This window comes from Oreochromis niloticus, linkage group LG9 (genome assembly GCF_001858045.2).
Source record: "Oreochromis niloticus isolate F11D_XX linkage group LG9, O_niloticus_UMD_NMBU, whole genome shotgun sequence".
Classification (NCBI taxonomy): Eukaryota; Metazoa; Chordata; class Actinopteri; order Cichliformes; family Cichlidae; genus Oreochromis; species Oreochromis niloticus.
The window spans coordinates 2,848,830-2,872,544 of NC_031974.2; the positions used below are offsets into that span (position 1 = coordinate 2,848,830).

Genomic DNA, 23,715 nt, shown 5'->3' on the forward strand with positions numbered 1-23,715 from the left:
ACTCGTCTTTCTGTCATTTTGTATGTTTTTTAGTTTAATTGATTAAAATATTTTTTTTTATTTGCCTTTATATTAAATTAACATTTATTTTATTATTATTATTTTCGTTTCATAATGGATTAAATTTGTGCATTTATCTGTTTTGGTTTTGTTGTTTTTGAAACTTGATGGTGGGCTTCACTCCATCCCCGCATCCACAACATTCCTGCGTGTTGTGTTGACGTCACGTCTGTCTGTGACCTCCAACCTCTGCATGGGCACAACACGCCACGTGGACTGGGGGGAGGAAAACCAAAAGTTTATATTAATAAACTGATTATTTATTAATATATTATTATATGTGATGTGAACATTTACCCAGAGTCTGGCTGCAGCTGAGAGGAATCCTAATCCTCGGCTTCATTTTTATCAGTTATTTAAAATATCAGAGGTGTGGCAAAAGTGACAGATTTATTCAGTCTCAGTTATCTCATTGATAATCAGTCATGCTATCAAGAGGAACTAAACACAAATGTAATTACCACACCTCGTGAGCACACATGTTCTGTGGACGATCCATATCTTTGAGGACTTTAAATTCTTCAGCTCCTCAGTGTTTTTAATCTCTAAATATTGATACATACGTTGTAGACACGTCATTATTGCAGATCACAGAAATGAAAGCAGTCCAGTTCGGCTTACATACCTTGTATACTTTAACTTTCCTCAGATTTAACCCGAGATTTGCTTGGCTCTTGGGAAACAAAGGGTGGCTGTTTCACTGTAAACACTTGCCCAGGTTTATCTGGTAGTTAAAGAACACATGGAACACACATTCTCCAGCTCTGTTTGGGACATGTTGTGGGAACCTGTCAGAGAGTCTTTCTGTCCTTGAGCAGTGATTAGGGCTGTGGTCAAATTAAATCGATAGTATCTCTAAAGGATTTTGACTAGAAACAGGTGACGCTCTACCCAAACGCAGTGTGAGGGACAGGAACATCTACCTGGGGAACAGTGGACCCGGCTCCAAGTTTCAGCAAAACTTCTGCACTTGATTCAGCTAAGCCAGCTAAACGTCCACAGAATAGAAGGCTATTAATAAGCGCTAACTGTTTCATAAATTCCCCTTTTCTCCTCTCTCCTCAGGCTAGCTAATCGGTCTTCAGGCAAGGGATGCTGACATTAGCCAAGGCTACCAGTCCTGCACTCAGGGTACAGTTAGCAAGGGTAGCTAGGTTACCCTAAATGCTAGCTGCTACCAATGCAAATAGAACTACTACTAGCTGTTTGTTTGATTCATGCTGGCTGTTTGTTAGCAGAAGGATAGTTTAAGAACAGGCTAAAGCTAAATTTGTTGCCTAAACTCTGTCTCCTCTCTCTTCTTCTTCTCTTCTATCTTTCTCTTTGTAAAGTGCCCATTAATGGTAAGTGGTTAAATCTGGGGCTAAAGGGTGGGCTCATGTTGGGGAGGGGTGTCTGTCACCACTGAGCATGGAGCCACACCCACCACCGCTGTGACATCATCAGTTAGCGTGGCAATGCCGCAAATTTTTCTTTACCGTCTGTGAGATTGTGACGCTACAACCCCCAGCTCCTCCCACCAATGTTACCTTGAATCAATCAGCTTCTAGCTCTGCATCTCTTTATCTGATTGGTTCCCTTTTTTGTCATAGTGGTTGTTTTGTCCGTTCAGTCACAACCCGCCACCTCCATTACATCACCCATCTTCTCTGCCTCACCATACCTGATTGGGCTTTAAATGACAGAGAGTTCCTGATTGGTCAGTCAGCCCCCAGACTAGCCAATAAGAACAGAGTTAGAGAGTGTAGTGGAAGGTATGTCAGCCAAGTCTTTGCTGAAATGTTCACATCAGAGTCCTGGATGTTTCTGAAGGGCCAAAGGTCGATTAGAAACCAGTTTACCAAAAAGGTTTGTTCGTTTCCAGGACTCTGAACTTTGCTCTTTTCACACCGCAGCTCCAAGAGCCTGGAACACCTCTAGAACAGTACTCAGACCATGCTGTACTGGATCTGAACCAGTACTCAGACCATGATGTACTGGATCCAGAACAGTACTTGATATTACAATTAACTGGAATGAACTATTGAAGAACTTGACATGGCAGCAGTGTGAAAAGAAACCAGCAACAATCACCATCCTCTCTCTAGTCATGTGATCTGATGTCATGTGATATGTGTGTGTCATTCATTAGTGTTGCTGTTGGCTACTTGGACAGATCAGTGGCATACTGAAGGAAAGTACAGACTCTGGACAGACTTTGTATGACTTCACTCTTTCAGGTGCTCCATCGGGTTCAGGCTCGATGAGGTTGAAGCACCAAGTTCACTCTTTTACTGTTTAACCCAGGCACTAGATTGGTGGCTGCCCACTGCTTCAGTGAGTGAGTGGGTTAAATGCAGAGAGTACTTTACACAGGGTGATCAAGAAAGTATACATTATTATTATTATTATTATTATTATTATTATTATTGTAATTATTATTGTTCTTAACCAACACCTGAGCAGTTCTGTAATCTGAGGCAGTTTGTGTTACATCATGGCTTCACCCTGTAGTCTTCTAACAGTCCTGGTGGCTGGTCATGATGTTTCTGCTGTGTTTAGTACATGAGGCTGAAGGAACAACAAGGAAAATATCTTCACAGTTTCTAACATGTAGGGAAAAAATGGACCAACACAAATAGTGAAAACAATCTTTCCGATCAATGTTGCTTCTATTTAATCCAGTAAAGAAAAACTAAAACCAGTAAATAACCAACCGATACCAGTACATCATCTAACAGAACCAGTCTTCCCCCTGATAATACACAGAGTCCAGGTTTCAGTGGCAGGATGTGTTCTGTAAGTCCGAGTTTTCACTGAAACTTGTTAGAGCAGCAGCTGAAGATTAGAAGGTTAGACCAAACAAATCAAAGCGGTCTGTGCTTCATGAGGTCAGGACGCTGCAATTGATTGGCTGTAAACACAGAATCCCATTGGTTTACCTGCTGACGATAAAGTTACTGATGAAAAACACAGAGACAGCGTGACTGTGAAAGGAAGTCTGCAGTTTCTGCTTCACCACAAATTTTAAAATTCTGTCAGCATTTTAGGATTACCTACCTACCTCATATTCTAAGAAAGTTCTGGACTTGGAAGCCGGGCCGCTACTCTCAACTGTCAGATCAACAGTTCACATTTTTGCTGCAGATACTGTGATGTCCATTTCCCTGTGGTACAGTAGAGTCGCTCTTATCTTCACCTCATATCTTCTCCTGTTCAGTTCAATGTCAGCTTGTGAGCAGGCACTTTAATCCTTCTGGTTCATTTAAACTTTATATACCATTCTGTAGCATTGATGGATTTAATGAGCAGATTCAATAGCTGATCTATAAATGCGATCACTGACCTTTGAAGGAATATAGAAGATGCTTTAAAGGCATTCAAGTGAACATACAAAGTCTGTCCAAAATTAAGCTAAGCTTTAATCAGAACAATTCAAATACCGATACATAACTGAAATTGAAATTTATCAAGTTCCATAATAAGAAACATTAGAACTGGAGCTAATGTCCTGGTTCTGCCTGGGTCGATCTGGTCCATCCCAGCTTCATATTTTTAAATGTGTCTGTGCAGCCTAAATCTGATCTGTCCACCCTCTCCCGCCTCTCCTTCTGTCCTCCCTCCAGATGACAGCCACACTATGACCAGTGAAACCAGTAGCCTGGTCCAGTCCCACTACAAGCAGCGGGACTCTGAAAGGGAGGCGCTACCGTATCAGACGGGACAGCTGCACCCGGCCATCCGAGTGGCCGACCTGCTGCAGCACATCACCCAGATGAAATGTGCTGAGGGCTACGGTTTCAAGGAGGAATACGAGGTGAGGATGACACTCAAAAGTCAACATAAAAAAAGTGTGTGTTTACAAAGTGAAGCCCACAGTCCTGCACGCCTCCATCAGGACCCACACCTAGACCAATCAGAAGAGTGTGGTTAAACATGAAGGACCAGAGTCAGATCGATAAACTGCTACTAACTCAAAGAATCTTTCTAAACAATTAATCATTTATATAAAAAGTCTATTAATCTGTGAGCAGGCGGGTTAGTGAATAATGAGGAGCAGGAGGAGGAGGAGCAATAACCAGGAGACGAAGACAGTAAATAAACCAATAATGTTCACTAACAGCACCAGTTTGGGACTTTCTGTTGTGTGTGTGTGTGTGTGTGTGTGTGTGTGTGTAGGTGTTTGTGTGTGTGTGTGTGTGTGTGTGTGTAGGTGTGTGTGTGTGTGTGTGTGTGTGTGTGTGTGTGCACACGCGCAGACCACATGTTTAACCATTTTCATCATGAGAAAAACTTTTACTAATGGATGTTACTTACCTGAACCTGAACCCCCCCCCCCCCCCCCCCCCACACACACACACACACACACACACACATACATTATAGATCTTCCCTCCAGCTAATGGGCCAAAACAGGGAATGGCTTGTGGATGTGTGTGTGAGTTTGTGTATGTTCAGTTCTGGTTGCCTGCTAGCGGGCTGCCCTCAGGGCTAATCCATTATACATACTGAGTACACACACACACACACACACACACACACACACACACACACAGGGAATGTTTTCACCCTCCATTTGCAGAAAGTTAGCAATGACGGGTTCTTCCAGTGTTTCTGTCTCACTCTCTGTCCGTCCGTCTGTTCAGTGATGGCAGCCTCTCAAAAACATCAATCAGCCCAGTTTTTTTCCACAAGTGAGTCCAGTCTGGGTCCAACCTGGTTCCAGTTTGAGTCCAGTCTGGGTCCAGCTTGTGTCCAATGTGGGTTTCAGAGCAGATTTTGTGGTTTAAGGTTTGATTGTAGTATTGATGCAGTAATCAGTTCATGTGAGCTCATGACTGAATCCCAGCTGTCCAGCTGAGCACCCCACTCATGACTGTTATCTCCCTCCATGCTTCTCCTTTACTAATTAATGTGATCGGACAGCTTAATGAGGTAAGACGCCTTCTTGGTCTTCAGATTCTTGTCTTGTATTCTTGTCGACTAGATTAGAGACAACATGGTACTAACACACACACATTAGCACAGTAGCTGAGTGTGAGCTCGGACTCACCCCTGTCAGTCTCTGTGGTAACCATCCTTCTAAACCACGAGAGGAAACTTCCTGCTGTGCTGCTCTCATCGTCTGCTTTAGTACAAAAAGATGTAGTTTCACACAGTTTTTTATCTTTACTGGCTTCATTTATCTCCTCAGAGATAAAACGATTAAAAAAGAGAAATTCAATGTCAAGCTGAAGAGGTGTAGGTTTTAGCTAAAGCTTATATAACACAGACCCTGATCCAAAACAGAAAGATCATCACATTAGAAAAATTAATCAAACTCTTTAAGCTATGATTTAAACACAGGAAGTTTAACCCCTGACACAGACCTTTCACACTGGTCCTAACCTAAACTCTAACTTCCTTTACATTTGGATTTATTATCCATGTTTGAACAAATTCTGAACGTTAAGTGGGAGTTGACCATTATAAGCTTTGTATGTCATTTGAATTAGGTTATAATCTACTGAATGTTTGAGTTTCAGCATATTTAGTTGAATCTGTAAAGGATTTGTGACTCTTGATCAGGTCTGTTTGTGACCATTCATATGACTTTTTCCTTTTTTTGTAATAAAACCATTGAGTTGATGTTTGTCGGGTGTTTCCCACCTCTGCTTAAAACAATAAGTGAATAATGTTAAATGCATGGAGATTGTTGCCAAAGTCTTTGACTTTGTACAAAATAAATAGATTTAGACTTTTCAGTTTTGACAAAATGCAAACTGTACATAAATTATTTATCTAACTAACTCCCAAGAATTTAGTTTCATGTCAGTTTTGAATCCATTGTAATTTTTCCGTGGTTATTTTAGTAAGCAGTTTCCAAATATTATTAATTTGGTTTTTCCAACATGAACAGAGCAGATCAACCATTTCCTGTTTCCAGAAGCTGCTTGAAAATTCCCACAACAAAAAAGTCATCAGCAAATAAAGAACACTTAGAAATGTAAATCATAGATATATCATGTAAACAACAATGTTCCAAATAGTGAGCTCTGTGGCACCCCAACACGTCATCTTTAATAAACCACAGTCTGTGTTGTTTATATGTACTTATTGATGCCTGTCATCTAAATAAGCTAAAAGCCAGATAGCTGGCAGTCCTCCGATCCCATACCTGTCTAATTTACTTAAAGGAGCCAAAGTGCCAAATTCTTGTCATAGATCCAAAAATATTCCTGATATGCATGACTGCGCATGCATCAACCGGCATGCAGCCTGTTTCAGTTGGTCCTACTTTTTCTCTATTTTTTCTTTTACTTAGTATTAGGGTTATTTTTTTAATAGCTTTCTCTCAAACATGTGGGTCGAGCAAGTCTTTGTTCTCCTTGTTGTTGTGGAACTGTTAGTTTTGTTGGGATTGGGATTGCAGCAGGTACACCGCACGCTTTGATTACTCCAGAGATCAGCTGATCGCCCTGGTGCCTGCCGGCTTGTTGGCCGGACCCATGGACGTACTGACTGTAATGGAGAAAAACACACTGTGGATGCTGAGGTAAAGGACAGAAGAGGAGAATGAGAGAGACGACCAGACAGCGCAGGCTTAAAGACAGAAGGAGGTATAACCAGTGTTCGGTCGCTAGCAAACAAGATGGATGAGCTAACGGCACTAGCAGGGAGTCAATATCGGGAATATCGGGAGTGTAGCTTGATTTGCTTTGCTGAATCATGGTTGTACCAGGATATTCCTGATGACAGCCCTTCTGTGGAAGGCTTCCACACTGTTCGGGCTGAACAGGGACAGCCTGTGACCACCGGGAGTATCAGGAGGTGGTCAGAGGAGGCCTTAGCAGAACTACAGGCTGTTTTGAGATGACCGATGAGGAGACACTCTGTGAACCTCACTGACTACATAACTTTCTGCACCGACTCCATTGTACCAGCTCAGACTGTTCATTGTTACCCAAATAACAAGCCGTGGGTGACTAAGGACATCAAAGCTCTCCTCAGTGACAAGAAGAGGGCTTTCAGAGGGGGCAATAAAGAGGAGGTGAGAAGGGTCCAGGTGTTACTAAAGGACAAGATCAGAGAGGCTAAGGACAATTACAGGACAAAGCTGGAGTGGAAACTTCACCAGAACAGCATGAGAGAGGTGTGGAATGGCATGAAGACCATCACTGGATTCTGGACCAGCTCCGAGCCATAGTCAGACCACATCGGGATCCCCTTCATTTTGCTTACCAGCCCTGCCTTTGAGCTGAGGACGCCATCATCTACCTGCTCAATCGTGTCACCCATCTGCACCAGCTGGTGAGCACTGTGAGGGTCATGTTTTTTTTACTTTTCCAGTGCTTTCAGCACCATCAGGCCGACCCTCCTGGGTGATAAGCTAACAGCGATGCAGGTGGATGCTTCTCTGGTGTCCTGGATTGTTGAATAACTGACAGGAAGACCACAATATGTGCGTCTTCCACATTGTGTGTCTGACAAGGTGATCAGCAACACAGGGAAACCACAAGGGATCTTCCTCTTTCGGACAATGCTCAGGAGTTTCTACGAGTCTATTGTGGCCAGTGCCATCCTCCATGCTGTTGCATGCTGGGGCAGCAGGTTGAGGGTCGTGGATGCCAACAGACTCAAGTGGATGTTGTCCAAGATAAGGACAATGCTGGACAATACCTGCCACCCACTCCATCACGTGCTGGCCAGTCACAGGAGCTAGCTCAGTGAGAGATTAGGATTACCCATAATGCACCACTGAACAACACAGGAAATGATTCTTTCCTGTGGATATCTCTGTACAACTCCACCACCTAATGCACAGTATACAGTGTAACAGTTGGACCCTTTTGCACACGCTCTATGGTAAAATTACGAATGACAACATTTTACAGAGCAAAATGTCAATCACACTTATTTAATCTCACTAATAATCTTGATATTTATAATTGAGCTATTTGTATATATTAGAGCTAATTATTATAATTCAATTGAATTCGATTCAGTTTTATTTATACACCACACAATCACAACAACAGTCGCCTCAAGGTGCTTTATATTGTAAGGTAGACCCTACAATAATACATACAGAGAAAAACCCAACAATCATATGACCCCCTATGAGCAAGCACTTTGGCAACAGTGGGAAGGAAAAACTCCCTTTTAACAGGAAGAAACCTCCGGCAGAACCAGGCTCAGGGAGGGGCGGGGCCATCTGCTGCGACCGGTTGGGGTGGGAGAAGGAAGACCGGATAAAGGGAGCCAATATGGTCAGAGGAGAAATCTGCTCTCTCTTTCTAGTCCCTGTCAGGACTTCTGCTGCAGCATTTTGGATCAACTGAAGGCTTTTCAGGGAGTTTTTTGGGGCATCCTGAAAACTCCCTGACATTCAATACTACATCCTGTAGTATTCAATGCATTTTTATTGTAGTGCACGGCTGTATTTAATGTAGTATTTACTGTAGTACTCTGTAGCTGAGTTTGTAATGAATGCCAATTTGTGTCTCCTTAGAAGTGATGACATCTGACCTCAGTGACAGCAAGAGGATAGTGGTGATTAAAGAAGACAGTTAGCATTGGAATCAGTGTCTGAAAAAAGCCCTGTTACACACACAGCTGTCAGCAGTCATTAGTTCCTTCCTTTCATTCTTTTCAGTGTTTTATTTTTTTTTCCTTCTTTTGTTCCATGCTGTCAGTCGTGTGTGTGTGTGTGAGAGACATTGTTCACCTCTCAGTTTGATGGATGTCTGAAGCTGTTAGACTGTTGTCTCACACACATTTTAATGAAGCACTGACGAACCTACAGTGGATAAGAGTGGATGGATCGAAAGATTTCACCAAGTGTTGGTGTTCCCTCTCTGTGGTAGATAAATAAATTTAGCATATTTGCAGCTCTGGAGGCCAGGATTACTGAATTGGAGACTCGGCTTCGCACCCGTAGCTAGCCAGGCCCCTGTAGCTGGTGCAGCCGAAGATAGCGTAGGCCCCGCTAGCTGTTCCCCGGCAGACCCCAAGCAGCTGGGGAAAGAGGGCGGCTGGGTGACGGTGAGGAGGAAGCATAGTCTTAAACTGAAGCCCCAGGTACACCACCAACCTGTTCATGTGTCTAACCATTTTTCCCCACTCGGCGACACACCCGCCGGGGGTCAAACTCTGGTAATTAGTGATTCTGTTCTCAGACATGTGAAGCTAGAGACACCGGCAACCATAGTCAATTGTCTTCCAGGGGCCAGAGCAGGCGACATTGAAGGAAATTTAAAACTGCTGGCTAAGGGTAAACGTAAATACAGTAAGATCATAATTCACGTCGGCAGTAATGACACCCGGTTACGCCAATCGGAGGTCACTAAAATCAATATTGAATCGGTGTGTAACTTTGCCAAAACAATGGGGGACTCTGTAGTTTTCTCTGGTCCCCTCCCCAATCAGACCAGGAGTGACATGTTTAGCCGCATGTTCTCCTTAAATTGCTGGCTGTCTGAGTGGTGTCCCAGAAACGATGTGGGCTTCATAGATAATTGGCAAACCTTCTGGAGGAAACCTGGTCTTGTTAGGAGAGACGGCATCCATCCCACTTTGGATGGAGCAGCTCTCATTTCTAGAAATATGGACCAATTTATTAAACCCCCCAAAATATGACTATCCAGAGTTGGGACCAGGAAGCAGAGTTGCAGTCTTACACGCCTCTCTGCAGCTTCTCTCCTCCTGCTACCCCCCCAAAAACCCATCTCCATTGAGACTGTGTCAGCTCCCAAACAGACAAAAAACAAACTAAAAACCAGCAAAAAATGACTTAAACATAAAAAATCACAAAGAAAGAACAATACAGTATCCACATCTGCACTAAATAATGGACTAAAACTATTAAACATTAAGTTTTCTCTTCTAAGCCCCTGTTAGCCAATGATTTAATATCTGATCAACATCCCGATTTAGGCTACGTCCACACGGGTATTTTTGAAAACGCAGATTTTTCTATGCGTTGTATGCGTTTGCACCTTTCCTCCACACGTAAACGGCGTTTTCGATCACTGAAAACTGAGATTTTTGAAAACTGTTTGTGGACGAGGAAACGTGCAACATCAAAGGTGTGTGCCTTTTTTGACGTGACGCTGTGCGATTGAATCTTTATTTTGAACATGTTGAAAAAGTACAACAACATAGAATTAAAAAGCGACAAATAAACAAAGCAAAACAAAAGGAAAACGAGCAACCACAACTACAAATATCTTTCATGTTCAAAAAGGAGCAGGAAGAAGCATAAACTTATTTAATCCCACCCCTTTTCCACTATCTAGTAATCAGTAGACTACAGAAATCCCTTCTTGCAATTACATTATATGTTATGTGTATTTTGTATTTATTTATTACATATACGTGTGTGTGTGTGTGTGTGTGTGTGTGTGTATATGTACATATACATACGTACATATATACACATTTTCAATAACCTCAGTAACACCTCAAAGGATACACAACCTACAGATATATATATCCATACCAACATACCCGTGCACCCACACACACATGAAAATATTGGACAAGAACACCCTATCAAATCTCTACCTCCTCCCTGTACCCTGTAAAAACCACATCCTTAGACCGCTGTTTAAACTGCGCCGTGCTCGGACATTGCTTCATATCTTTACTTAGTCTGTTCCACAGCTTCACTCCACACACAGAGATGCAAAAACTTTTTAATGTTGTATGGATACAAGGATGTTTTAAATTTAATTCCCCCCTCAAATTGTATCCCCGTTCCCTTTTAGAAAACAGTTTTAGAATATTGTCAGGAAGCAGCTTATTTATTGCTTTATACATAATTTGTGCCGTGAGAAAATGGACCAGATCTGTGAATTTTAGAATTTTTGATTTTAAGAATACTGGATTTGTATGATCTCTTTAACCAGTATTATGGATTATCCTTATGGCCCTTTTTTGTAATATAAAGATTGATGATAGGGAACATTTGTAAGTATAGACCCTGTGCACGAGAAAATGCTAACTTCCTGGTTTGAGACCGGATGTAGGGTTGTACATTTCCGGGAGCTTTACTTTGCGATCAATCGCTACTGCGAAGATATACTGCAAAATCACATCCAAAACTCGAAAACAGAAAGATCGCGTTAAGTTACAAAGAGCAGAAGGTGGGAACACTCACCACTGTTGTGTCATAAAAAATCTAATGATCAACTTTGACGTTTAAAGAGTTTAGATCGATCAGTTGTTTACATCACTCAACACAAGCAGAACTGCATTACAGAATCAGAAGACACATCGTCCACATTCAGAAGCACATCTCTGTATAGTGACAGGTCTTATGATTTAAACAGGCAAATGTTCAGCATTCAAACTACAGGTGAAGAATAGTCAAACCAGATGTTTCCCCCGTTATGTCAATATTAGCTAGTCAAGTCCACACCTACACAGCATGTTAACAAACGGTGAAAAAAAGCCACACAAAAAATGAATGATTGCTGGTAAGGGTTTCTATACATTAGTATTTACGAAGGGTATGTTGTGACTTACCTTCAAAATTACAGTGGTCCCTCGCTATAACGCGGTTCACCTTTCACCTCGCTGTTTCGCAGATTTTTAGTGCAAGTTTGCATGCTTTTTTTTTTTTTTTACATCACATTGTGTCCTGCGTCCTGATCGCTGCAGACGATCTCCGCCGTGACATCTCTCCTGTATAGTACAGAATCGCTGCATCGATCGCTAGCAGTGTGACTCTGAAGTGCAGTACTGTATGTCGACAAAACGTTTTGCACCGTCAAAAAATAAAATTGTCTACTTGATTTCACCCATCGCTGGTTATTTTTAGAACATAACACCCGCGATAAACGAGGGACAGCTGAGAAATATAACATTTGAATCCCTTTTCTCTTTTGCTCTGAGGCGCGGGGGAAAAAATATCGACAAGTCAATGAACATCATTTACAGGTATATTGGGTAAATGCCCAAGACATCTATAGAAATGTAAATCGCCGCTTGATTCATTCATTTGCTTAACTTGTTTTGGACCGTAAACAAGGCGCGAATAGGACACCGGAAACAAAGCTCCCCACAGGAGTTTCTGCACTGGAAGTAGCATATGCTAACATGCACATAGTCTATTGCCCCAAACCCCTGCACAGTAATGCAAATACGGTGCAATCAGGGAACAATAGAGAATGTGGAGTGATTTGTGGTCCAGAATGTGTTTTACTTTACTCAAGATTGAAACACTTGTATATGATTTATATCACACCAAGAAACTTATGTTCAAGTGCTCTTTCAATTTCCACACCATCTATATGAGTCTGCACTTGTGCATTTCTAAGGGAATTCCCAAATAAGATTATTTTAGTTTTACTTAGATTTAACAATAGTTTGTTCCTGTTAAACCATTTTTTAATTTTGCACATTTCTGAAGTAATTGTATCCAGCAGCTCCTTTAGATTCCCCCCAGAACAAAAAATATTTGTGTCATCTGCAAATAATACTCATTTTAATATATCAGATGCCTTACAAATATCATTTATATAAATAATAAATAATTATGGACCCAGTACAGAGCCTTGTGGAACACCACACGCAATGTCCAAGCATGATGAGGAATGGACACCCAGCTTCACAAATTGTTTCCTGTCACTTAAATAATTTTTCACCCAGTGCAGTACAACCCCCCTGATCCCGTACCGTTCCAGTTTATTAATTAATATGTCATGATTGATTGTGTCGAATGCTTTCTTGAGATCCAGAAATAGTCCAGCTGCATACTGTTTCTGATCTATAGCATTCGTAATCTCCTCAATTGATTTGATTAATGCCAGAGATGTTGATCTTTTTGATCTGAATCCATACTGACTGTCAGAGAGTAATTTATATTTATCTAAGAATTTGTCTAATCGTTTATTAAACGGGTTTTCTAGGGTTTTGGAGAATTGTGGTAGTAAAGAAACAGGCCTGTAATTTGTGAAGTGGTGTCTATCCCCAGTTTTATACAGCGGCACAACTTTAGCTATTTTCATTTTGTTTGGAACTTTTCCAGTCTGAAATGATAAGTTGCAAATATATGTTAGAGGTCCTACAATTCCTTTAATGACCTTCTTGACGATTTTCATGTCAATATCATTACAATCAGTAGATGTTTTATATTTACACATGTGTACAGTGTCAATTATTTCTTTTTCCTCCACTGCTGTGAGGAACATTGAGTTAGGGTTCCTATCAATCAGGCTTTCACTACAGTCTACTGATGGCAGTGACTCAGGAATTTGTTCTGCCAGATTTGGTCCAATATTTACAAAATAATGATTAAAGCTGTTGACCACATCAGCAGTGTTTTCCATAATATTGCCGTTGTCAATAAAATATTGAGGATAACTTTGTTGTCCAGAATTATTTTTAATGATACCGTTTAATACATCCCACATTCCCTTCATTTTATGTTTATTCTTGATCAATGTTTTACTATAATACTCCTTTCTAAATACATGTATAATATTGGTCAACTTATTTTTGTATTTTTTATATTTATTTTCAGCATCTTTTGTTCTTTATTTTAGGAATTCCCTATAGAGTGTATTTTTCTTTTTACATGCATTTTGTAAACCCTTAGTGATCCATGGTCTATCTGAATATTTGTGCTTTCTGTTGTATTTTATTGTTGGACAGTTTTTATCGTACAATTCCATGAATATTCGTAAAAATATGCCATATCAATATCAGTTTCTTTGTACACATTGTCCCAATTCTGATTTAACAGATCGTTCTTAAGTGCATTCATAGTTTCTTCTGTCCTTACACATCTGTATCTCAGTTGTTCTTCATGCTGATTTCTCTTATAATTAATGTCATAAACTGCAAAAACTGGTAGGTGATCACTGATGTCATTAATTAATAATCCACTCACAATGTTGTTTTCCATATTGTTAGTGAAAGTATTGTCGAGTAAGGCGGCACAATGTGGTGTAATTCTGCTAGGCCTGGTTATTTCAGGATGTAAACTCAAACTGTACATAGAGTTTAGAAAAAACACATTATTGTTTACATGAGATTATTTCTACAATGGCGGATAGAAACAAAATACTGTTGATGTTAATCTGACTATCTGCAGTTTTAACACACTTACACACACAGTTAGTGTCCCTCCGTTTACACAGACAGAGGCGTCTGAGTGAACCTCGGACAGGCTTCTATATTCAACACAGACGCTGTCACAACCCACATCCCAACATCGGTTTTGAATAAATTTACTGTTTAAAAGAATGTAATTTATGTGTGCTGTATGCATTTTGTTCATTCCTAGGCTGTGAGTCTACACCAACCAAAATACTGTCTTCAGTTATTAACATTTGAAATGTTGAAAGCACTTGAAAAGTAACACAAAATTATCTGCCTTTCCAGGAAAACAAAACTTTTCGGAAGTACTGAAGATTTTGTGAGGGTACAAAACCCTGTTTAGTCTTTCCCTTCCAGGCTTCTAGACTTCTGATTGGCCAACATTTCGTTTTTAGTGTTTACATGTGGACGGAGATATTTTTTCAAAACTGCACATGTGGACAGGATCTTTTTAAATAACGAAAACGGAAAATCTCAGTTTTCAAAAATACCCGTGTACGTGTGGAGGTAGCCTTACTCTGCCTTACAGAAACCTGGTTACAGTTGTTTATGTCAGTTTAAATGAATCAACTCCCCCGAGTCACTCTATCAGAATCTTTGAAGCACAGGCCGCGGAGGAGGTGTGGCAGCAATCGCTATAGACTCATACAGTTTTAATTAATTTGAAAGTGTGATGCTTAGCCTCGTCCACTCTAACTGACTCAAAACTAAATTTGATTTGTTGTTAACCTGCGCCTTACTCAGTTTGTCTGATTTTATCACAGACCAGGGTCTTTGACTAGGGCTGGGTTTAAACGATTGATTTCCAGATTCAAATGGATTTTAGTTTGAATAATCCAGTATCTATTCATTAAATCCTGAATTGATTTTTTTAATATAAATGTATTTTGCCAGAAACAACAGGCTGCGCTACTGTAATTCATTATTATCAGGAAGTCCAAAAAACTCCATGAAAAGCCTTCAGTTAATCCAAAATGCTGCAGCAAGAGTCCTGACAGGGACTAGAAAGAGAGAGCAGATTTCTCCTGTTTTGGCTTCCCTTCATTGGCTTCCTGTTAAATCCAGAATTCAAAATCCTGCTCCTCACATACAAGGTCTTAAATAATCAGGCCCCATCTTATCTTAATGACCTTGTAGTACCATATCACCCTATTAGAGCACTTCGCTCTCACACTGCAGGCTTACTTGCTGTTCCTAGAGTATTTAAAAGTAGAATGGGAGGCAGAGCCTTCAGTTTTCAGGCCCCTCTTCTGTGGAACCAGCTTCCAGTTTGGATTCAGGAGGCAGACACTATCTCTACTTTTTTTTATTCAGAATGTTTTTATTACAGTTAAATGTAGTTTACAGAAAACAACACAAGGACTGGTTACACTGAAAATGAAACAAAAGGGAAAAAACAAAAATCAAACCCCACCCACGACCTCAGAGGTGAGATCCGCAGAAGATAGAGTAAACGTCTTGCATTTATACGTAGATAAAGAACAGCAGAACCTTGGAGCAGCAAATGGTGTGAAGAAAACATTTTCTTGCAAACCACAGAGAAATAGGCTGAGTTTCACATTCACATTAACACAGTAAAGCTTACAAAGCAGCAGGTTGTCAGACCTATACAGAGTAAACCAAGTTGTTAGCCAGCAGGAAAATCCTTGAATGGAAGGATTAAGTAATTTCTCAGAAAAGCACCCAAAATTTGATAAAATTTGCCATTTTCATTCTGGAACGAGCAATTGATCTTTTCAAGACTGAGACATAAGATCAGCAAGACATGGGTGGGCGGGGCAGCACCCTTCCACCTCACCAAAATGGTTCACCTCGCCGGGAGGGAACCAAAAGACAGCACCCAGCGTTTTGCCCCAGTAATACACTTATCATCCTCACCCACCAAAGAGAGCAAGTAGGGGGTTAGGAGCCAGTTTCCTTATTCAGAGTACAGAAAACCTCTTCCCAAACATGTGGGTTAGATTGGCCTCATCAGACCCACACCTGTTACAGCGGGGGTCTGAGCCTGGATTCAGGCTAGCTACTTTGGATTTAGATAAGTGGGCCTTATGAACTTCTTTGTAAAACAGAACACAGAGTGATGTGGGATATTCCAAATTAAGGACTCAATCCCAAACGTCATCTGACATAGAGAGATCCAAGTCTTTCCCACGTGGGTTTGAGGCACTCACAAGGAGCTGAAGTTACACTGCAAAAAGTGTACTCCTACTTTGCAGATGTTACCTCTCTACGACATGAGCTGAAAGAAGTTCAATTTTAGTTTGGGGTTCAGTAAGTTTCCTGTAAACCTTGGGATCCTTCGTGTGTGTCTTTTATTTTATCGGCCAATTCTTGCCTTTCTGTTACGTTTTTCCTGAGATCATCTGTCCTCAGAGGCAGGGGAGATGTTTGTCGAGACGTTTGGTTCTAGAAAAAGTTTAATTTGGTTATTTATAAGTTATGGAAAGGTATTATGTGATAGCAGTGTGGGGTTAAAACTCCTGCCTGATGTAGGGAAGTCGGGCATAGACAGGGTCAAAATTAAGGGGACATGATCTAACTATGTCACGGTATTCACAGGGACACGCAATACTAGTCAAATAATTATCTCAGAAAAAATAGTCTATCCTAGAAAAGGTGTGATGCAGATTAAAGAAAAAGGAACGCTCCCTATCAGTCGGATGGCGCCAAATATCCCTAACCCCATATGTAGAGAAGGAAGAGTGAACGTGCAAGGCTGATTTACTCAGAGAGGTCGGTTTTAACGAGGGTCTGTCCAAAACAGGGTCCAACCAGCAATTCAAGCCTCCACCAAGTATCAAAGAGTATAAAACAACACAAAAACCCAACAAACTGACTGTAGATATGAGACAATGTAAAACCACTTGAAAAACCAACAAGGTCATGAAGTGGGCAGAAACAAGGTGAAGGAATGCAATTTAAAAAAAACCCACGGTAGATCAACTCAACAGTCAGGAGAAGGTGAAAAAAACAAGTGTACGATTGTGACTGCTGCACATTCTGCTGTCAGTTTAGGATAGAGACACACAACAAAGACTCACACACAGCTACAGAGCAAAATGTTCCTCAGGGGAAACACAAAGAAACAAAAGACACACATTTATACAAACACAAACCCGTGATGCAGACGCACAAAGAGACGTCGAATCACAAAGAGTAGCCCAACAAACACGAGGACACACAATGACATGCAGGAATATACAAAATCACAGCAAAGATGCACAAAAGCAGTGAGAGCCAAGCACACATGTGCAGTGACAGAGAATCTGGAGCTTCTCGGTGGTGTGAAGCGTCCGTGCACGCACACAGGTGAAGTCGTGTTTCTGTGTGGAAACACAACGATCAGAGCGTGTTTGGAGCCTGGGGCTTCTCTCTGAGCTGCCTGCTCCTAATTGGACCTAATCATCTGCTCAGAGCGTAAAACTGGCGTCTGTGTGGTTCAGGCACAGACCAGAAATCAAACACGTCCTCTGCATTATTCATCACTCGCTGCCTTCAAACTAACCCCCCTCTCTGTGTCTTTTCAGAGTTTTTTTGAGGGCCAGTCCGCTCCCTGGGATTCGGCCAAGAAGGACGAGAACCGCATGAAGAATCGCTACGGCAACATCATCGCTTGTACGTACCTGTGCATGTTACCTGCGTCCCGCAGCGGGTCGTCATAGAGGCTGATTTCAGCTGTTTGTGTCCACGGACAGTTAATAACATGAGGCCGGGAGCGCTGACCTCAGGTGTTGGTCTGACATGAGTTGTGGGCGTCTCGCTGCAGGATTCTCGTGTCAGGCCAAACCTGCACAGCAGCGCAGCAGCACAGGGACAGGAGGAGGAGGAGGATTTGGTTCCCAGACAGCTTCCTTTTATCAAGCTCAGAGTGACCTGAGAGAGCTCGTCACACTGGCGGTAAAAACTGACACCATCCTGCGCTCGTGTGATCAACATGGCGGCAGCGTGGTTACAAAAACTATATATATCCATAGATATAAAGATATGGAGACGGAGTCCCAGAACTTGCCCCAGGACTGTGTTTCCATGTTTTCTGTTTGGTCTCTGTCTTGGACTTGACGTAGGACTTGGTCCCCTTGGATCCTGGATTGGCTCTGTACTCAAGCTTTCCAGGAGCTGATAGTCCTCTTTAAATTCCCAAACAGTCCTTGGTCAACAGTCAGCGCAGTTTTTCGTTCCAGTCTTCCACCTGAAAGTTCAGCAGAGCCTCTTTTACTTATCCATCATGGCTACAATTCGTGTCACCGACTCTGCGCCGTGTGATTGCCGCTGCTTTGACCTCCTGAGGTCCAGACTGACGTCTCAGTTTGAGTCCAGCCCAGAGTCCAGCTGTGACCCGTTCCCAGGACCAGTCTGGAATCAAAGTGAACTGATCTTGTTTGGTCCTGATGTCAAAACTTTTCTTTGAAGCTTTCGGCTTTCGGCTTTCAGACCGATCACAGGAAGTTAAAGAGAAACTAGCCGCTGAGCAGTCAGGTGGCACAAAACGATGTCAGAGAGAAAACGTGCAGTGTCAGACAGGCTGTGTGTGTGTGTGTGTGCGTGCGTGCGTGCGTGTGCTTGCGTGTGCGTGCGTGTGTGTGTGTGTGTGTGTGTGTGTGTCCATCAGGCAGATCTGGTGTCAGTTTTTGTCATCACACAGCCGCAGGTCTCACAAACACATCATGTAACTGCTCAGCTGACCTCCCACAAAGTCGGTGTTGACAGCTGCTGAAGAACATCAGGCCGCACACACACACACACACACACACTGGGCCCTGTGGCGTGTAATTATGCTAATGAGGTGTGATGAAGGCTGAGGCTGTGAGCTACGGTGGCCTGCAGGGACACATTTTACATTCACCCCCCCCCCCCCCCCCCCCCACACACACACACACACACACACACAGAGATACACACACATACACCTGTCTGTGTGAATGACAGCAGTAACAGCCAGTCTGCTGCAGGCGTCAGAGATGATGTGGGCGCACTGTGGTCTGTGACACGGGAACAATTCAGCTCCAACTTTGATTTGTTTTTACTTTCTTTAATTAAATTCATCTTCATTTGTTTTACTTTTATTCAGTTATTATTTAAATTTAATGTCATCATTTTAAAACATTTAATTGAGCAACTGTAATTAAAACTTTATTAAGTTATTATTAGATGTTTTATTCTCAGGAACTGAGGGTCGAACTAACAGTGTGTGTGTGTGTGTGTGTGTGTGTGTGTGTTAGATGATCACTCTCGTGTGCGTCTGCAGCCTCAGGATGGAGACGGCGGCTCGGACTACATCAACGCCAACTATGTAGACGTGAGTAACACACATACACAGAGTTTACTTTCCTTTAAAGGTCGATGTGAAACGTCCTGGTCGACTGTGTTTCCATGACGACCGTCTCCGTCAGTGTCAGCTGTGTTTAAACATCACAGATATGTTGACTCCCAAAAACTACACACACACACGCACATAGCATGTTTTTGTTCATATGATCGTGAGTCTGTGTGTGTGGGGGTATAACCTCTCTGTTTCCTCTTTCAGGGCTACCACAGACCCAACCACTATATCGCGACCCAGGGTAAGAAACCCTCAGCTTCTTCTTTTTCTTCTTCTTTAGCTGCTCGTGATGTTTTTAAAGAAAAAACCTGAACCGAGGGGTTACGTCGACGCCAGCAGGAAACGTGTCACTGCACAATCCCTCCCAGAAAAACAATATATGCTTCTACTTGCCCCGACTCTTTCACAATAAAAGCCCTTGACCTAGTACATCGTGCAGAACTCTTAAGACTTCAGCAGAGTTGTGAGAATCAGCTGAGTGAAGCAGATTAGAGGTGTCACCTTTTGGTGTTAACAGTGCTTTGTGATTTCTTTGTGTGTAGTATTTTACTTTTCTATTTCTGAGTATCTGTTTGGACTGCTCTGTTTAGTTATATTTCCGTTTCCATGCTGTCTCGTCTCCCCTTCCTGTGTGTTGTTCCATGTTCCCCAGCCCATCATGTCCCTCTCTCATCTGCCTTTCCTCCTGTGTGACTGTCGTGTGTTTTTATGTTTGGTGTGTCTGCTTTTGCTTCCCCTGTTGTGTCAGCTGTGTTTCCCAAGTGTTTCTACTTCTGTCATTGCCCTTCCATGTATTTGAGTCCTCTGTCTTCCTTTGTTCTTTGTCAGGTTGTCTGTTCATCTCCCCCGTGTTCCCAGTTCCTAGTTTTTCGCTGTTAGTGTAGGTTTTCCCAGTTTAGATTTAGCCCTTGGTTTTGCTTTCTCTCTTTCTTTTGTACCTTTGTGTTTCAGCCTGAATTAATGGCTCGCCTTTTGTTAAACAGTTCTGTCTCGCATGTGTGTGCGTTTGGGTCTGCTCCACAAACTCTCTGGCTACTCAGCCTTGACAAGAGGAGGCTGAAGCATTCATGTAGGAGTCAAATAAAATCTTACCTTTGGTTGAAAAATACTTTTATTTTTTAAATATGTTTATTAAGAATGTTTTAGGCTGTGGTGGGGACGAGCCTGAGCCGTGCGTGAGGTTGGGAGGTACTGACTGCATGTAGTCGGCCTCAGCTCAGCGCTTTGCTCGGGCTCTACACCGCGTTCCAAATTATTAAGCAAATTAAAATTTTCTCTGTTTTTCCTAAATAGTCATTTCAAATGACAGTCGGCGTAATTTTTGAGTCATCGACCAATAGAGTATAATTCAAATGTTACTGAACAAAACTCCCAATGAAAAAAGTATTTTTTTTCAAAAATGAAAAAACTTAAAATGCACTGTTCCAAATTATTATGCACACCGTTTCAAAAGATTTTATAGGTTGTAGAGAATTGAAAATGGTCATTTGTTGAATTTGCAGCATTAGTAGATCAATTTCACTGAAATCAAAAGCTATTTCAATCAAAAACATCTTAACAGGTCAAGTTACATATTAACATAGGCCCCTTATTTGATAGCAGTTTTACAATTCTTGCATCCATGGAACTTGTGAGTTTTTGCAAAGTTTCTGCTTGAATGTCTTCGCAGGATGTCAGAATAGCCTCCCAGAGCTGCTGTTTGGATGTGAACTGCCTCCCACCCTCATAGTTTTTTGCTTGAGGATGCTCCAAAGGTTCTCAATAGGATTGAAGTCAGGGAAGGATGGGGACCACACCATGAGTTCCTCTCCTTTTACGCCGATAGCAGCCAATGATGCAAAAGTATTCCTTGTAGCATGAGATGGTGCATTGTCTTGCATGAAGATGGTTGTGTTGCAGAAGGCACAGTTCTTCTCTTTCTACCATGGAAGAAAGTGGTCAGTCAGAAACTCCACATCCTTTGCAGAGGTCATTTTCACACCTTCAGGGACCCTAAAGGGGCCGACCTGCTCACTCCCCGTGATTCCGGCTCAAAACAAGACTCCACCACCTCCTTGCTGGACCATCCAGGGTTGCACTGCACTCGTCAGTGAACAGGACTGTTTGAAAATTAGTCTTCATGTAGTTCTGGGCCCACTGCAGCAGTTTCTGCTTGTGAGCATTGGTTAGGGGTAGCCAAATATAAGGTTTATGCACAACTGCAAGTCTCTGGAGGATTCTAAACCTTGATGTTCGCAGGGCTCCAGAGGCACCAGCAGCTTCAAATATGTGTTTGCAGCTTTGTAATGGCCTTTTAGCAGCTGCTCTCTTAATCTGATGTATTTGTCTGGCAGAAACCTTCATCATTGTGCCTTTATCTGCACCAACCCATGTGTTCTCTGACTCAGCCACAAATCTCTTAACATTATGGTGATCACGCTTAAATTTTCGTGAAATATCTAAGGTTTTCATTACGTGTCCAAGGCATTCAACTATTTCACGCTTTTCAGCAGCAGAGATCATTTTTCTTTCCTATATTGCTTGAAAATGGTGGTCTGCTTAATAATGTGGAACATCCTTCTTTAGTGATTTTTCCTTTAATTGGGCTCACCTGGCAAACTAATGATCACAGGTGTCCGAGATTGTTTTCAGTGATACAAAGAGTCCTGCGACACAATTCCATCCATGGGTTTAATTGGAAAAACAACTTATTTAATCTTTATGACACTTAAACACAATTTGCATAATAATTTGGAACGCGGTGTAGAGCCAGTTTTCTGGGCTGGACTCTGTTCCACTCTGGAGTTGCCCTGGTTGAGATGTGGTGGGCAGGGGTGGGTACGCTTGTATCCCCTGGTTTGTTACCTGTATGTTGGAGTTTTCCTGGTGGATGACACGGTTGCTTCCCTACACCTTCAGGTGGAGGAATAGGTTCTGACCGTCGTTTGTGCCTATGCGCCAAAGGACAGTTCAAAGTATCCAGCTTTCTTAGAGTCACTGGGTGGGGTGCTGGAAAGTCCAGTCCCGGACTTAAACACTCACGTGGGCAGTGACTGTGTGACCTGGAGGGGTGTGCATGGGAAGAACAGCCTGCCCGAGTTGTGTCCTGCTATTGGGCTTTTGTGCTACAGTTGGTCCATAATGAACACCGTGTTTGAATGTGTATTCATAAGTGCACCAGGACCCCGAAGGTGCAGGTTGATGGATTTTTGTAATCGTATCATTGGTTCTGCAGCTATATGACACTCGGTTGGAGTTGTCAGCTGTCGTGGTGCCATTTATTCAGGAGAATGAAGTATTCTACACACACTGTCTACAGTGATGGTGGGAAGATATAGTCATGCAGTGGAGGGAACACTTTGAGGATCTGCTCAATTCCATAGTCACACCTGTAATGGAAGCAGGGTCCGGTGAGGAGGGGGACCTCTCACCCATCACTAGGGGTAATGTTACTGATGGCCCCTGGGGTGGATGAGGTTCGAGTTCCTGAAGGCTCTGGATTTGGTAGGGCTGTCCTGCCTGACACACCACTATTGCAACGTGGAGATCTGGGGCGGTGCATCTGGGTTGGGTGGTGGCTCCATGTTTAAGAAAGTGAAAGTCTATGCCAGGGTGCTGGAAACGAGAGTCGCTCCATTACTCGAACCTCAGGTTCAGGAGGATCAAGGGGGCCTTTGTCCTGCTCGAAGAACACTCAACCAACTCTTCACCCTCTCGAGGATATTTGACGGTCCATGGGAGTTTGCCCAACAAGTTTACTTGTGTTTTTTGGACTTGGAGAACAAACTCTACCCTCAGAGAACCCTGTAGAGGGTTCTTCAGGAGTATTGGGTGTCTGGCCCATTGTTACAGGAATACCAACGCTTGGTTGGTATTCTAACAGTAAGTCAGAGATGGAGGAGGTCTCAGTGTGGGGGCGGGGGGGTGAGCTACGGTCATCCAAAAATGGATGGACTGACTGCATTCGGTAACATCTGGATTGTTTTGGATGTTAAGGTTCAGACGTGTTGTTCAGACTCTTTCTGAGGACAGCATCAGCAAAAAAACACAGAGAATCTATGAGATTTTAGGTTTCCTGCAGTTTTACAGTCACATCCAACCTGAGAGCCAACAGGTGCGTGTGCCAAAGCATTCTGGGAACTGTAGTTTCATACTTCACTTTTTTATTTGAAGCAGAATTTGGAAACTTTGAGTTTTAAGTTGTGAATATTAAAACACACGATGTGTTGTTGTTGCTCAGAAAGCCAGAACAACAAAACAAGTTCCACCTCTGACCACAGGTGGCGCCAAAT

The 23,715-nt window shown here is 42.3% G+C and overlaps 1 protein-coding gene across 16 annotated transcripts in view; it reads left to right on the plus strand.

Moving 5' to 3' along the window:
* The window catches only part of LOC100711527 (receptor-type tyrosine-protein phosphatase mu), a 219,651-nt gene that overhangs the window by 168,485 nt on the left and 27,451 nt on the right, over positions 1–23,715 (plus strand). For 6 of the 16 annotated variants that reach the window (XM_025910167.1, XM_025910166.1, XM_025910162.1 and 3 more), the window contains 6 exons: positions 1,392–1,403; positions 3,666–3,856; positions 4,966–4,974; positions 17,652–17,739; positions 19,344–19,420; positions 19,649–19,685. In XM_025910167.1, coding sequence (XP_025765952.1) covers positions 1,392–1,403; positions 3,666–3,856; positions 4,966–4,974; positions 17,652–17,739; positions 19,344–19,420; positions 19,649–19,685 — 414 coding nt within the window. The remainder of the gene's footprint in view (positions 1–1,391; positions 1,404–3,665; positions 3,857–4,965; positions 4,975–17,651; positions 17,740–19,343; positions 19,421–19,648; positions 19,686–23,715) is intronic. The other 10 variants (XM_025910168.1, XM_025910171.1, XM_025910163.1 and 7 more) reach the window with 3 other exon arrangements.